This window comes from Balaenoptera musculus, chromosome 13 (genome assembly GCF_009873245.2).
Source record: "Balaenoptera musculus isolate JJ_BM4_2016_0621 chromosome 13, mBalMus1.pri.v3, whole genome shotgun sequence".
Taxonomy (NCBI): Eukaryota; Metazoa; Chordata; class Mammalia; order Artiodactyla; family Balaenopteridae; genus Balaenoptera; species Balaenoptera musculus.
In genome coordinates, this window is record NC_045797.1 from 64,831,773 (window position 1) to 64,844,316 (window position 12,544).

Sequence of the window (12,544 nt, forward strand, 5' to 3'; positions counted from 1 at the left end):
AAATTCAGATATAACAATTTTTAATATTTTAACTCCAAGTCTTTCATTGAAGTTATGCAACTTTCTCTTACTCTCTTCCCAGTTTTGGAATGGTCTACTCCATAACATTTCCTTGGAGGTCCAAGATATTCTACTTTGCTGTGATTCTTGTATAATTTTAACGTAATTCTTTGTTCCTGACACGTGGGATTTAAAAGATAATGGAGGGTTGGAAATAATGTTTGTTGTATGACTACTCTATCAGGCTCTTTACATTTATTAACTCATAGTCCTAGGGACACACCTTGAGTATTGTTATACCCATTTTATAGATGAGAATAACTGAGGCTAGCTATATCACACTGTAGTCTAGTTACGGAGTTAAGACATGCAATTACATAAATATAACTTGAAACAAGATATCTGTTTACAGTGTCAGAGCCACATTAGACGGTAAGAGTGGCCCGGTGAAGCAAAAAGTAGCATTTGCAGGACCACAGGCACACTACCACATGCCTGCTTCTACAAATGAACTTCCCATCGTGGCCACAGACTTGCGTGCCTAGTAGTGAAACCTTGGGGGTGAGCATCCACTAAGGAGTCCTGTGTGTGGCGGGGAAGACAGGGAACTTTCCACGTGGAAAGCCGCACCGTCTTGCCCTGGGTACTCTGCGTTTAAGGAAGTTGGTTGGGGGAGGGGGCTTGCCCTGCGGCTGCGTCCTACTCCCCACGCCCTCCCCCTCCCAGCCTCTGCTGCCGCTAAACCCCGGAGAGCGGACCGCGCACGTCGAGATTCCTCGCCGGGCCTGGCAGAGGCTGCTGGGCATGCTCAGTGGGCAGGACCCGTTAGAGTGGCGAGTAAGGAAGCGTTGGCTCTTCTCCGGGTCTGCCTTCCCCGGTTCAGGCCCCGGCCCTGGGGTTTTGTGTGCGCGGAGCTGCAGCCGCCGCTGCCTCCCCGCGGGGCCGCCCGACCCCAGATGCCGTGTGGCCTGTCCGGTGTCCGCCGTTAACCTCGCCGCGCGGCCGGAGGAGGAGCGGGGCGGGGCGGGGCCGGCGGGCCGGCAGCCGGGCGGGCAGGAGGGCCCCGCCGGGGGTGGGGGTGGGTGCGGGGAGTCCCGCGGGGGGTGGGGGGAGGGGGCGGGCGCGGAGTCACGGGGGTGGGGTCACCGGCGGTGGCTCCGGGAGGCCGACCGGGAGGGGAGGGGGCCGTGGGGGTGGCTCGGCGGAACCAGCCCCGGCTGGGGAGCAGCGGCGACTCCGAGGGCCGGGGCCAGGGCTTTCCGGGCTTCGGTGAGGCCGCCGCGGGCCCCGTCTTCCGGCGGCCGCCCGAGTTTGTGGTGATTGTTGCCGCCGCCGCCGCCGCCACCGCCCCGGCTGCCATCTCCTCCTCCTCCCGGGCCGCCGCCTCCTCCTCTTCCTCCTCCTCCTGGGCCGGGCTGATCCCCTCCCCGCTGCCGCCTCCTCCTGGGCTGGGCCCGCGGTGTCTCGTCCCCTCGCGGAGCCGCTCCTGCCGCCGCCGCCGCCGCCTCCTCATTCATCCTCGTGCACCATAGGCGGCACAGGCACCAAGATGTCCAACCGAGTGGTCTGCCGGGAAGCCAGTCACGCCGGGAGCTGGTACACAGCCTCAGGTAGGGCCCCAGGCCGGCCGGCCGGCCCTTCCGCCGCCGCTGCCTGGCCCCGCGCCCGGCCGGCCGAGGTCGGCGGCCCGGCCCCGCGCGGCGGCGGGAGGGACGAGGTCGCTGACGGCCGCCGGCCGCGGACCGCGTGGGGAGGGAGCGGGCCGGAGGCTGGCCTCGCCGCCTTCCCACCCGCGCGGCATCCCGCCGGTCAGCCCGGGGTCGGCCGCCCTCACGCTCTGCCGTGAGTTGGGCGAGAGGGAGAGTTGCCGCCTCGGCAGCCTGCGCCCTCCCTCAGGACCAGGCTCGAGGAAAGAATGCGCTCCCCGACCGAGCCTACTTGTCGCCTCCTCCGGCTCCCGGGAAGCCGGCGGCCGGCCGCAGCCACCCCCCGCGGGGACGGTTCGCCCTGCGCCCGAGCCCTGCTTCCTCCGTGCGGAGCCGAGCGACCCTCCGCCCTCCCGCCGCGGGAGGGACGCGCCTTCCTCCTTTCCCCTCCCCTCCCGTCCCCTCCCCTCCCCTCCCGTCCCCTCCCCTCCCGTCTCCTCCCCTCCCGTCTCCTCTCTTCGCCTCTCCTCCCCACGACGCTCCGAGCGGCGCCCGCGACCCGGGGAGTTCTTAGTCTCCCGGGGTGCACACGGGCTCTGCTCGCCCGCCTCCTGCCAGGCAGTCTTCTCCCGCTCCCCTTGGCAGTTCAGAACGAGAGGCCGCATTTCGCCCTCACCTTTCAGGTGCTCAGCCGTCTTGAGAGGAGTGAAGGGTAGTACTTTTTGACATTGCCAGACCAGAGGCAGGGTCTGGGCATGTTAGGTCTGTGAGAGGAGGCCCCTTTCTGGGGTTTGCTGCTCTGTCTGTTGGGGGTAGGGTAGAAGTATTGCTAAGCAGAGGCTTGGGGTGGCCTCCTAGCTCTTTTGTCAGTGTTTTCATTGTTACTGTCATTCACGAAAGGGGCAGCTGGAGATGGCATCAGCACTTTTTCCTGAGCAGCCTCCCCAGTCTCCAGTCGCTTAACACCAAGCAGGTGCTGGAACTACCTAACGCGTTGGGTCAGGTTTTGAGCGAGTTTAGTCTTCTATCGACACTGTCCAAAAATACTTTAGAGCTCTTTAGGTCAGAGAGTGTAGGGACTTTCCCTTTAATAAAGCTCTTGTTAGAACGACTGTTTTATGGGATTATTTTCAGGAGTCACATTTCTGGTAAGTTGACAAAATTCCACTGTGATTCCTGAATTTTCAGTCATTTGGTATTGGCTTATCAATACCTAGACCCAAATCTTTAGTGTGGGTCGGATCATGTTTCCCTTTGCAAATAGTTGGGTTGGATAGAGACATGGTTTGTGAGAAAACAAAGATTTGGAAGAAAATTCATTTCTCTGAGGTTGCTAAGCTTGCTCATTAAATACATGCACTTTACTGACTCACTGAAGATTTGCTGTGTTAAGAAGACACAAAGGATTTGCAAGCCTAACAGGTAGCTATAGTTTTGCATTAAGCAGATGACTTTTAATGGTTATAGTGGCTTCCCTCATGGTTCCAAAGTGCTTCATAAACATTTCATCAGTTCTCACAACCTTAGCATGTCAGTTAAGCCTTTCTTGTTCGGCTTATGGGGATATGCCCAAGATTCTGTAGAAACCAGTGGCAGAACAGGAATGGGAGTCTCTGGCTCCTGGTTTTGTCCTCTAATCAATGCATTATTACTTTTAAATTTATCAGTGAATAATCTTTTCAGGGTTGTGAGTCACTAAACTTTTTCTTCAATGTGTTTTGAAGAGTTAAAAAGTCACAGTTTTCATTTTCATGGCCATTTTTTGGTTAATTTATTTTGTTTTCTATACCTTTCAAAAATGTTTTAAACTTTTGCACTGAAAATATGGCCAGATGATTCTGTAGGAATTTTTATAGATTCTTGAACATTCTTTGCATAGTAGAATTAGGCATAGTTCACACTTCAGACTTGAAAAGACTTCTTCAGTAATCTCAAATATAAGAATTCTTTAATCCAGCTGAAAACATTCTGTGATTAAAACTATTTATCAGTAGTGAACTAAAATGGGCAACTTTCTTAAAATTTTAAAATATATTCTTATTTCCCTAAATTCTGAATGAAATCAGTAATGCAATTTTGGTAATGTGAATTGTCATGGAGAACCTTATTGTTAAAAAATTCAGACCATGTGTGGCGTGTGTGTGTGTGTGTGTGTGAGAGAGAGAGAGAGAGAGAGAGACTTTTAAACTTGAATAATAATTAGGGTGAATTTAAAGCAATTTAGGGGAATTCTCTGGCGGTCCAGTGGTTAGGGCTCTGTGCTTTCACTGCTGAGGGCGCGGGTTCAAATCCCTGGTCAGGGAAATGAGATCCCGCAAGCCATGCATCGCTGCCAAATTTAAAAGAAAAAAAAGGCAATTTAGTTATAAAAGCTGATTTCATATTTTAAAAATGAATAAAAATATACGTAAGTAAATTTTGACTTGATCTAGTGACTTCTAGACCCCACTGTATCTAGATTGATAACTTTGACCATTGGAAAAATTTTACTTGTATTATTATTCTTCTCTTAAACTAGGCCTAAAAACATGTAGTAGGAGAGAGACAGATGTGCTTTTGGATTGTCATTCTGTAATTCTACAGCATTCAGATTGTGTCCATAGAATTAAAGTGCTCAATTACTGATAAAATGGTGAAATAACATTTGCTTCAGTTATATAGCTAGTTCAGAAAAAAAAAAAGTGTGTGTATACATATATGTGTTATATATCTACATACACACCTTCATTTTTATTTACCCCTTGTTATATGCTAGATCCATTGATAAAAGTATCAAGTATTCCCTGCCCTCCAAGAAGGTAATCTGAAGTGTAGTAACTCAAGACAGAAAATAAATATCAGATAAATTGAGGTAGTGCTTTTAGGAGTTTGGACGAGGGTGGAATCACTTCAAAGGATTTGAATTATGCTTTGAAGGAAGGGTATTTGAGTAGATTTGAAAAGGGAGAAAGTACATTGGGGAACACCACAAAGATACAGAGGCAGGTAAATGTAAGTAGGCCAATTTAATAAGAATGGAAGGTTCTCACGGGGTGTAGTTCACGAGCCTGGTTGGAGCTAGAGTGTAGATGCCTGTGAATTCTATGCATCATAGGGATTTAACTTATGCAGTAGGTAATCAGGACCAGTGCAGAAGTTTCTGAGTAGGGGACTGATATGCAAGTAGCATTTTAGGAAAATTAATCTCATAGGAAGGTTAATCCTTGCTTCTTTATGGGTATACAGCAGGGATCAGCAAACTCACTACGTCTGCAGTCCAAATCCAGCCTGTGGCCTTTTTTTTTGGTGGTAACGTCCACTAACAAAGAATAGTTTTTAATTTTTTAAAAAAATTTATTTATTTTATTTATTTTATTTTTGGCTGTGTTGGGTCTTCGCTGCTGCGAGTGGGCTTTCCCTAGTTGCGGTGAGCGGGCCTCTCATTGCGGTGGCTTCTCTTGTTGCGGAGCATGGGCTCCAGGCGCACAGGCTTCAGTAGTTGTGGCACACGGACTTAGTTGCTCCATGGCACGTGAGATCTTCCCAGACCAGGGCTCGAACCCGTGTCCCCTGCATTGGCAGGCGGATTCTTAACCACCGCGCCACCAGGAAGCCCGGTTTTAAATTTTTAAAGGGTTTAAAAAACAAACAAGAACCAAGAAGTGAAATAGAGTCTGTATGTGGCCTGTAAAGCCTAAAATATTTACTATTTATTTGGGCCTTTACAGAAAAAAATTGTCAACCCATAGTGTATATTTGTGGTTCTCAAAATGTGGTCTCTAGATCAGCAGCATAATGTGTCTGTACTCTGTATTTTTTCCGGATTTGCTATATCTTTCATTTCATTATTTCAGCCCTTATCATCTTCTGTCTGGACAGTTATAACTGCCTCCTAACCGTCCTTCTTTCTGCCGACTTTATTCCCTTTAAGTCCGTCCTCTGCATTGCTCCCTGAATAAGCTATCTGACCACATAATTTCTTTGCATAAATCTCACTGACCCATCTTTCCTGTTGGATAAGGTCTAAGTCTCTTCATGACTTGGCATCTTCCTATCTCTTTGGCCACTTCCCCCAACCCCATCCCAGTTCTCCCTTTTACTACGCTTCAGCAACCGTCTAGCAGCTGTTCATTGTTTCTTTAAATACACTATGCTGTTTCTTATCACTGTGTTTTTATTCAAGCTGTTTCCTGTGTTGGAATGCACTTTACCGGGATAACTCCTTCTCATCTTTTAAGGACTCAGGTGTTAACACCTCCTAGAAGCCTACCCTGATGCCTTAACTCCCCCTGGCTGTTTCTGATGTTCCTTTGTGTTCCCATAATATCCTGTGTGTATCTCTATATATTTACCTTGTTATCTGTGTATGTGGTCTTCTATAAGATTATGAGCTCCTAGAAGACAGGGACTATGTCTTACTAATTTTTTTGTACCCCAAGTTCTCAGCAAGCACAGGTTTTGTACATAATAGATATTTAATAAGTATCTGAACAAGTGAACATTAAAGGGCTTAGCATATAGTAGATATGGACAGAGATATTGACATTTAAATCCCTAAGAACATTGCTGGTGATATAGGACCATTGCTAGTTAAGTCTCTGAGCATAGTATAGGTGAAGAATCGTGGTGGTAGGAAAAGATTAGAAATCATGATTCACTAGTTGGGGACCTTATTTAATGTAAGATTTTTAAAGAAGTACGACATACATATAGAAAAGTGTACAGCTAGATGAAGTTTCACAAAATAGGCATGTCATTGTAATTAGCACCCAGCTCAATAAACATCAGTAGTGGAATTCCCAACTCACACTGTATTCCTTGTATTCTAACACCATAGAAAAGTTTTGTCTGTTTTTGAACTCTGTATAAGTGAAATCATATAGTATAACTTGTTTGAGCTTCTTTTGCTCAACATTACATTTATGAGATTAATCCATGTTATACTGTGGTTTGTTTATTCTTGTTGTTGTGTTCTATTCTGTGAATAAACCACAGTTTATCCATTCTACTGTTGATGGACATTTTTGTTATTTACAGTTTTGCTGCTTTGAACATTTTTGTATTCTTTTTCCTGATGAATGTATACATGCATTTTTGTTGGGTATGTACCTTAAGTGGAATTATTAGGTCATGGTTATGGCTATGGTATGTTCATTTTTAGTAGATTTTGCTGAAGTTTTGCCAAGTGGTTTTACAAACTTATACTCCCACCAGAAGTATATGAGAGAATTCCAGTTGTTCCACATGTTTGCCAACACTTGGTATTGTCAGTCTTTTTATTTTTAGTTTTTCTTGAAGGGTGTGTAGTGGTATTGCATTGTAGTTTTGATTTTATTTTCCGATGACTAATGAAGTTGAGCACCTTTTCATATTAGGGGCCCCATGTTTATTAGTCATTTGGACTTCTGCTTTTGTGAAGTGTCTGTTAAGTCTTTAGCCCTTTTTATACTAGAGTATTTACTTTTTTCATATTGATTTGTGGTTCTTTGTATATTCTGGATATAGTCTTTTTAGGTATATGTATTGCAGATATCGTCTACTCTGTAGCTTTTTCAGGATCTTGGTATCTTGGTGAGTCAAAGTTCTTAATTTTAAAGAAGTCCAGTTTATCAGCTGGTTAGTGTTCTTCTGTTTCCATTTATGAAATCTCTATCTACCTCAGTGTCATGAAGTTAACTTTCCTATGTTTTCTTTTAAAAGCTTTATTTTTTCACCTTTCATACTAAGATCAATAATTCATCTGGTTGATAGCTGTATCTGTGTGGTTGTGGTACATTACATAAATTTATTTTGAAATAAATGTACATATAGAAAAAGTATAAATGGGTGTACAAAATGGGTGTACACTTTGATGAATATCCACAAATATACTCTGTGTAACTATCCCCTAGCTCAAGAAATAGAATGTTTTCACCATCTCAGAGGGATATATCACATTTTAATGTTTTCTGAAATTGGTATGTTTTATATCTTAAGTGTACATTTAATGTGGGAGGTTCCCCCCCCGGAAAGTGGTTGTTACACCTTATAATTACTAGTGTCATAGAAGTGAGGAAATATATCAAAATCTAATGATTTCATAAAGCATTCTTGAACTGTTTGTATGATATATATCTTAATAGCAGTTTTATTTTTTAAGTTGTTTTAATTCTTTCTGTCATATTTCTAAATATATTTAATAAAATTATATCAGGGTTCTATAATTGGAAAACCACAACTTTTTTTTTTTGGCATATACCTTGAGTTCTAGAGTGTCAAAGTATATCTTGGTGTGTGAGAAATTAAAAAACTGATAAAAATATTCTCCTTTGAAGAGAAAATACTATATAATATTTAGTTTTGAAATGAACTTTTTTAGGTTACTAAATATGGTTTTCTGTATGATGATCTTTGTGTCTCATCCTATTATTTAACCTTGGAGAAAGGCAAGAAGGAAAGAACAAATTTAATAGGTAAACTGTTGAGATTATTGCTTGATTACCTCTTTCTCACTTTCCTTCTTATCCTTTCACATGCAATTTCCAAGTCAAAAATCATCTTCCCTACCTCCATAGTGTAGTTTATATTATCTGCTTTTGGGTTTTTGTCCATTTTAAAGAAGGTCAAGACAACAAATAAAAATGTCATTTGTTAAGTGTATTCTGTAGTTACATTACATATATGTCTATATAACCTCTAATCTTCAAAAGGCTGCTACAAGGTTGGTATTTTCTCCATTTATGGATGTGGAAACAATGACTCAGAGAGGTTGAGTAACTTGCTTAAGGTATAGTAAGTAAGTGGAAGAGCCAGTCTGACTCCAAAACTAGAGTTAAATGTTAGGGGCAGGGAGGTATGATGAGATATGCTGCCCCAAACACTGAACTTTTCTGTTCCATTCAGGTTTTTCCCAAACTACAATATAGACATTTAACTGACACTTATGTATCATTTATGGTTTATAAAGCATTTTCTCATACATTTTTGACTTTCACAATAATCTTATGATTAGGTGCAGGATAGGTAAGGCAGGCAGGTCTTTAATCCATCCTCACCTTGCTGTTTTATTGATGAGAAACTAAGACTTGAAGGAGGCTAAATTGTCTGAGTCATACTACTAGTAAATGGTAGAGCTAGAATTTGAACCTAGGACTTGTAGCTGAAGCCTAGTGTTCCTTCTATTTATAGTGATGCCAGAGTAAGTAAGAAGTTGAACTATTTGGAATCAGTAAGCACCTCTTTAATTGTCAGGTTAAATATATTATAAAATAATAAAAGCATAACTAAAAGCACTTAAGAATACTGAATATTATTCATATGGTATAAATAGACAAAGGAATTAGTATATTTTAATTACTCTAGTCCTAGGATTTGAATTGGGCCTAACAAAACTTGACACTTCTGCAGAGGCTTTATTTAACTTTCAATCATTCAGTATTGGACAAACTCAGTTCTGTGTGAAAGGTACTGCTCTAGGGACTAGGTGCATAGCAGGAGATGAAAACAGACAAAAATCTCTAGAGTTTATATTCTAGTTGGGGGAGACAGACTATAAATACGGTAAGTAAGTAGAACACAGTATGTTAGAGGAAAATGCTATGGAGAATTATAAAGCAAATAAAGCAGAGCTGGTGCATAAGGAATGTTAAAGAATGGGAGAAATTTATTTATTTTTATTTAAAAAAATATTTATTTGTTTAATTATTTATTTGGCTGCGCCGGGTCTTAGTTGTGGCATGTGGGACCTTCGTTGCGGCATGTGGGACCTTCGTTGCGGCATGCAGGATCTTCAGTTGCAGCATACGGGATCTTCATTTGCAGCATGCGAACTCTTAGTTGTGGCATGTGGGATCTAGTTCCCTGACCAGGGATCGAACCCGGGCCCCCTGCATTGGGAGTGCGGAGTCTTAGCCACCGGACCACCAGGGAAGTCCCCAAGAATGGGAGAAATTTTAAATGGCAAGGACAGGGTAGACGTCACTGAACTGACATTTGAGTGAAGACTTGAAGTAGGTGAAAGAACAAGCCTTGCATTCTAGATAATTTTAGGGGTTAGGGGCTAGATAGTTTTAGGTCGAGGGTACAGCAAGTTTAAAGGTCCTGTGGCTAGAGCAGGCCTGGAGTATTTGAGGAATGCAAGAAGGTTATTGCAACTGGAATGAAGTGACATGGGGCAGAGTAGTTCGACATGAGGTTAAGAGGAAAATAAATAGCTGGAGCAGAGGCACAAAGGTGTTGTGGTCAGATGACATTAGGTCTGGAAGACCATTGTAAGGACCTTTACTTGAGTGAGATAGCCATTGGAAAGTTTTGAGCAGTTGGTGACATGATCTATTATAGTTTAGACTTACTAGAACCACTTGACTGCCATGTTCAGAGTAGTTGGGGAGTGGTGAAGGCAGTGGCAAGGGCTGAACCAACAGTTAAGAGGAAAGTAGCAATCCAAGTTACAGTTGATGGCTTGGATTGAGTAATAGCTGTGGAAGTGGGTAAGAAGTGGTTCATTACTGGGTATATTTTGAAGGTAGAGTCGAAAGGATTTGCTGATATACTTGGAGTGGAGTGTGAGAGAAAGAGAGGAGTCATGGATATTTCTTAAGGTTTATCCCTGAGATTGCAATAATGAAGTTGCTATTATCTGAGAAAGGGAAGACTTAAGAGAAACAGGTTTGGAGGGGGAAGGTTAGGAGCTCAATTTTGGTTTGTTAAGTTTGAGATGTTTACTATATAGTTAAGTGGATACATGAGTCTGGAGTTTAGGGGAGAGGCCTAGGGTGGAGCTTTAAAATTGGGAATTATCATTATGTAGATAACATTTAAAGCCAAGTGTCTGGATGAAATCACCATAGGAATCAGAGTAGCCAGAGAAAAGAGGTTTGTGAGTGAGCCTTGGAACATTTCCAACTTGAAGAGGTGAGGGATATCATGTGAGGAAGATAGATTAAGCTTCTCATGAGGAAGAGGATGAGATGTCCTGGGAGCCAAGTAGGGAAAATGCTTTAAGGTATCTCAACACAATTTATGTAGATTTTTCAGGGCTTTTTTTCTTTGACAAACACATTTAATCTGGTCTAAGCCACTCTGGTCTTAGCCATCTCTTATGCTGCTGCCGGAGCTTCCTAACTGGTTGCCTAGTTTCCATTCTGTTCTTTACACAGCAGCCTGAGAGCTCTTTTAAAAATGTAAATAAGATAATATTCTTTTCTCAAAATCCTATCATACTTAAAATCACACTTAAAAATCCTTGCCAAGGCTTAGAAGGTTTTATATGCTTTGACCTCTGCTTAACTTTCTGATTTCATTTTCTACCACTTGTCCTTTACCTTATGTTGTTCCAGCCATTCTGGCCCCCTTGCTGTTCCCCAAATATGTCAAGCTTATTCCTGCCTTAGGACTTTGGTGTGCACTTCATAACACTGATTAATCCTGGATTGGTAGTCAAGGAAAAGGTATATTTATTGACTCCCTTATTTCCTTAGTCACAACCAGGAGGAGAATTAGGGAGAGATGTTGAGAATGAATGGGATAGGTTTTCCCAAAGTGTTCTGAGAAACAGTAGTCCCTGGAGATGCCTTTGCAGAAAGGGTTTATGGTCAAATAAGTTTAGGAAATGTTGCATCTGTTTTTCTCCCTTGGGCCCAGACAACTAACAAGAGACTTGTTTTATGGCTTATTACATGGTCTGTCTTGGTGAGTGTTCTGTGTCTGTTTGAAAATAATGTATGTTTTCTGTCGTTGTGGGGTAGATTGCTCTCTAAATGTTAATTAGGTTAAATTGGGTTATTTAAATCTCTACATTCCTATTGATTTTCCTTTTTTTCCTGTCAGTTCCTGAGAGCAGTGTTGAAATTTCCAACTGTAATTCTGGATTTGTCTATTTTTTCTTTCAGTTTTGTTGATTTGTTGTTTCAAGTTTTTTGAATTTCTGTTATTTGATATACCTGTTAGGGATTATATTTTGTTGATGAATTGACTATCACAGTGTATGTTCTTCTTTATATCTGGTAATATTTTTTTGCTCTGAAGTGTTCCTTGTTTTGTATTATTGAAGCCAATCCAACTTTCTCATGGTTAATATTTATATGGTATATTCTTTTCCATATGTGTCAGGGTCACCAAGACCACCTTCAGGTTTGATGATTTGTTAGAAGGATCAAAGCTGTTATACTTACAGACGGGGTTTATTACAGAGAAAGAATACAGGTTAAAATGAGGAAAAGGTGCATACAGTACAGTGGAGTGCAGGAGAGACCAAGCGTGAGAGTCCAGTTGTCCTCTCAGTGACACCTGACAACAAGTGTGCAGTATTGCCAACCAGGGAAGCTCAGCTAGGCCTTGGTATCCAGGGTTTTTATTGGGGGCTGGTCATGTAGGCATGGAGCAAGCTTGTGACTGACCTTAGCTACTCAGTCTCCAGCCCTCCTCTCTCCTGCAGAGGTCACACTGATACAGTGTGGCCCAGGGTAGCAGGAGAACAAAAAGAGGAGTTCACCATAAATCACATTGTAGCATAAACTATCTGGCAAGGCCCCAGCTATACAAAGACACTTAAAAAAATTGTGGTAGAATATATATAACAAAATTTACTGTTTTACCAATTTCTAAGTGTACACTTCTCTGGCATGAGTACATTTGTATTATTTATTGGGGTGGCCGAAAAGTTCATTTGGGTTTTTTCCGTAAGATGTTACAGAATGAACTTTTTGGCCAATCCAATATGACCGTCTCCAGCATCCATCTCTAGAATGTTTTCATCTGTTCCAACTGAAACTTTGTATCCATTAAACACTTAACTCCCCACTGACTCCTTCCTCCAGCTTTGGCAACCACTCTTCTCCTTTCTTTATGATTTCGCCTATCTTAGGTACCTCATTTAGGTGGATTCATACAATATTTGTCCTTTTATGTCTGGCTTATTTCACTTAGCATGTTTTCAGAGT

The 12,544-nt window shown here is 42.7% G+C and overlaps 1 protein-coding gene across 1 annotated transcript in view; it reads left to right on the forward strand.

The window, feature by feature from the left end:
• Nucleotides 1–1,408: 1,408 nt before the first annotated feature.
• The window catches only part of MEMO1 (mediator of cell motility 1), a 133,978-nt gene continuing 122,842 nt past the window's right edge, over nucleotides 1,409–12,544 (forward strand). The window contains 1 exon segment of the mRNA XM_036873019.1: nucleotides 1,409–1,610. Coding sequence (XP_036728914.1) covers nucleotides 1,550–1,610 — 61 coding nt within the window. The 5' untranslated portion in view covers nucleotides 1,409–1,549.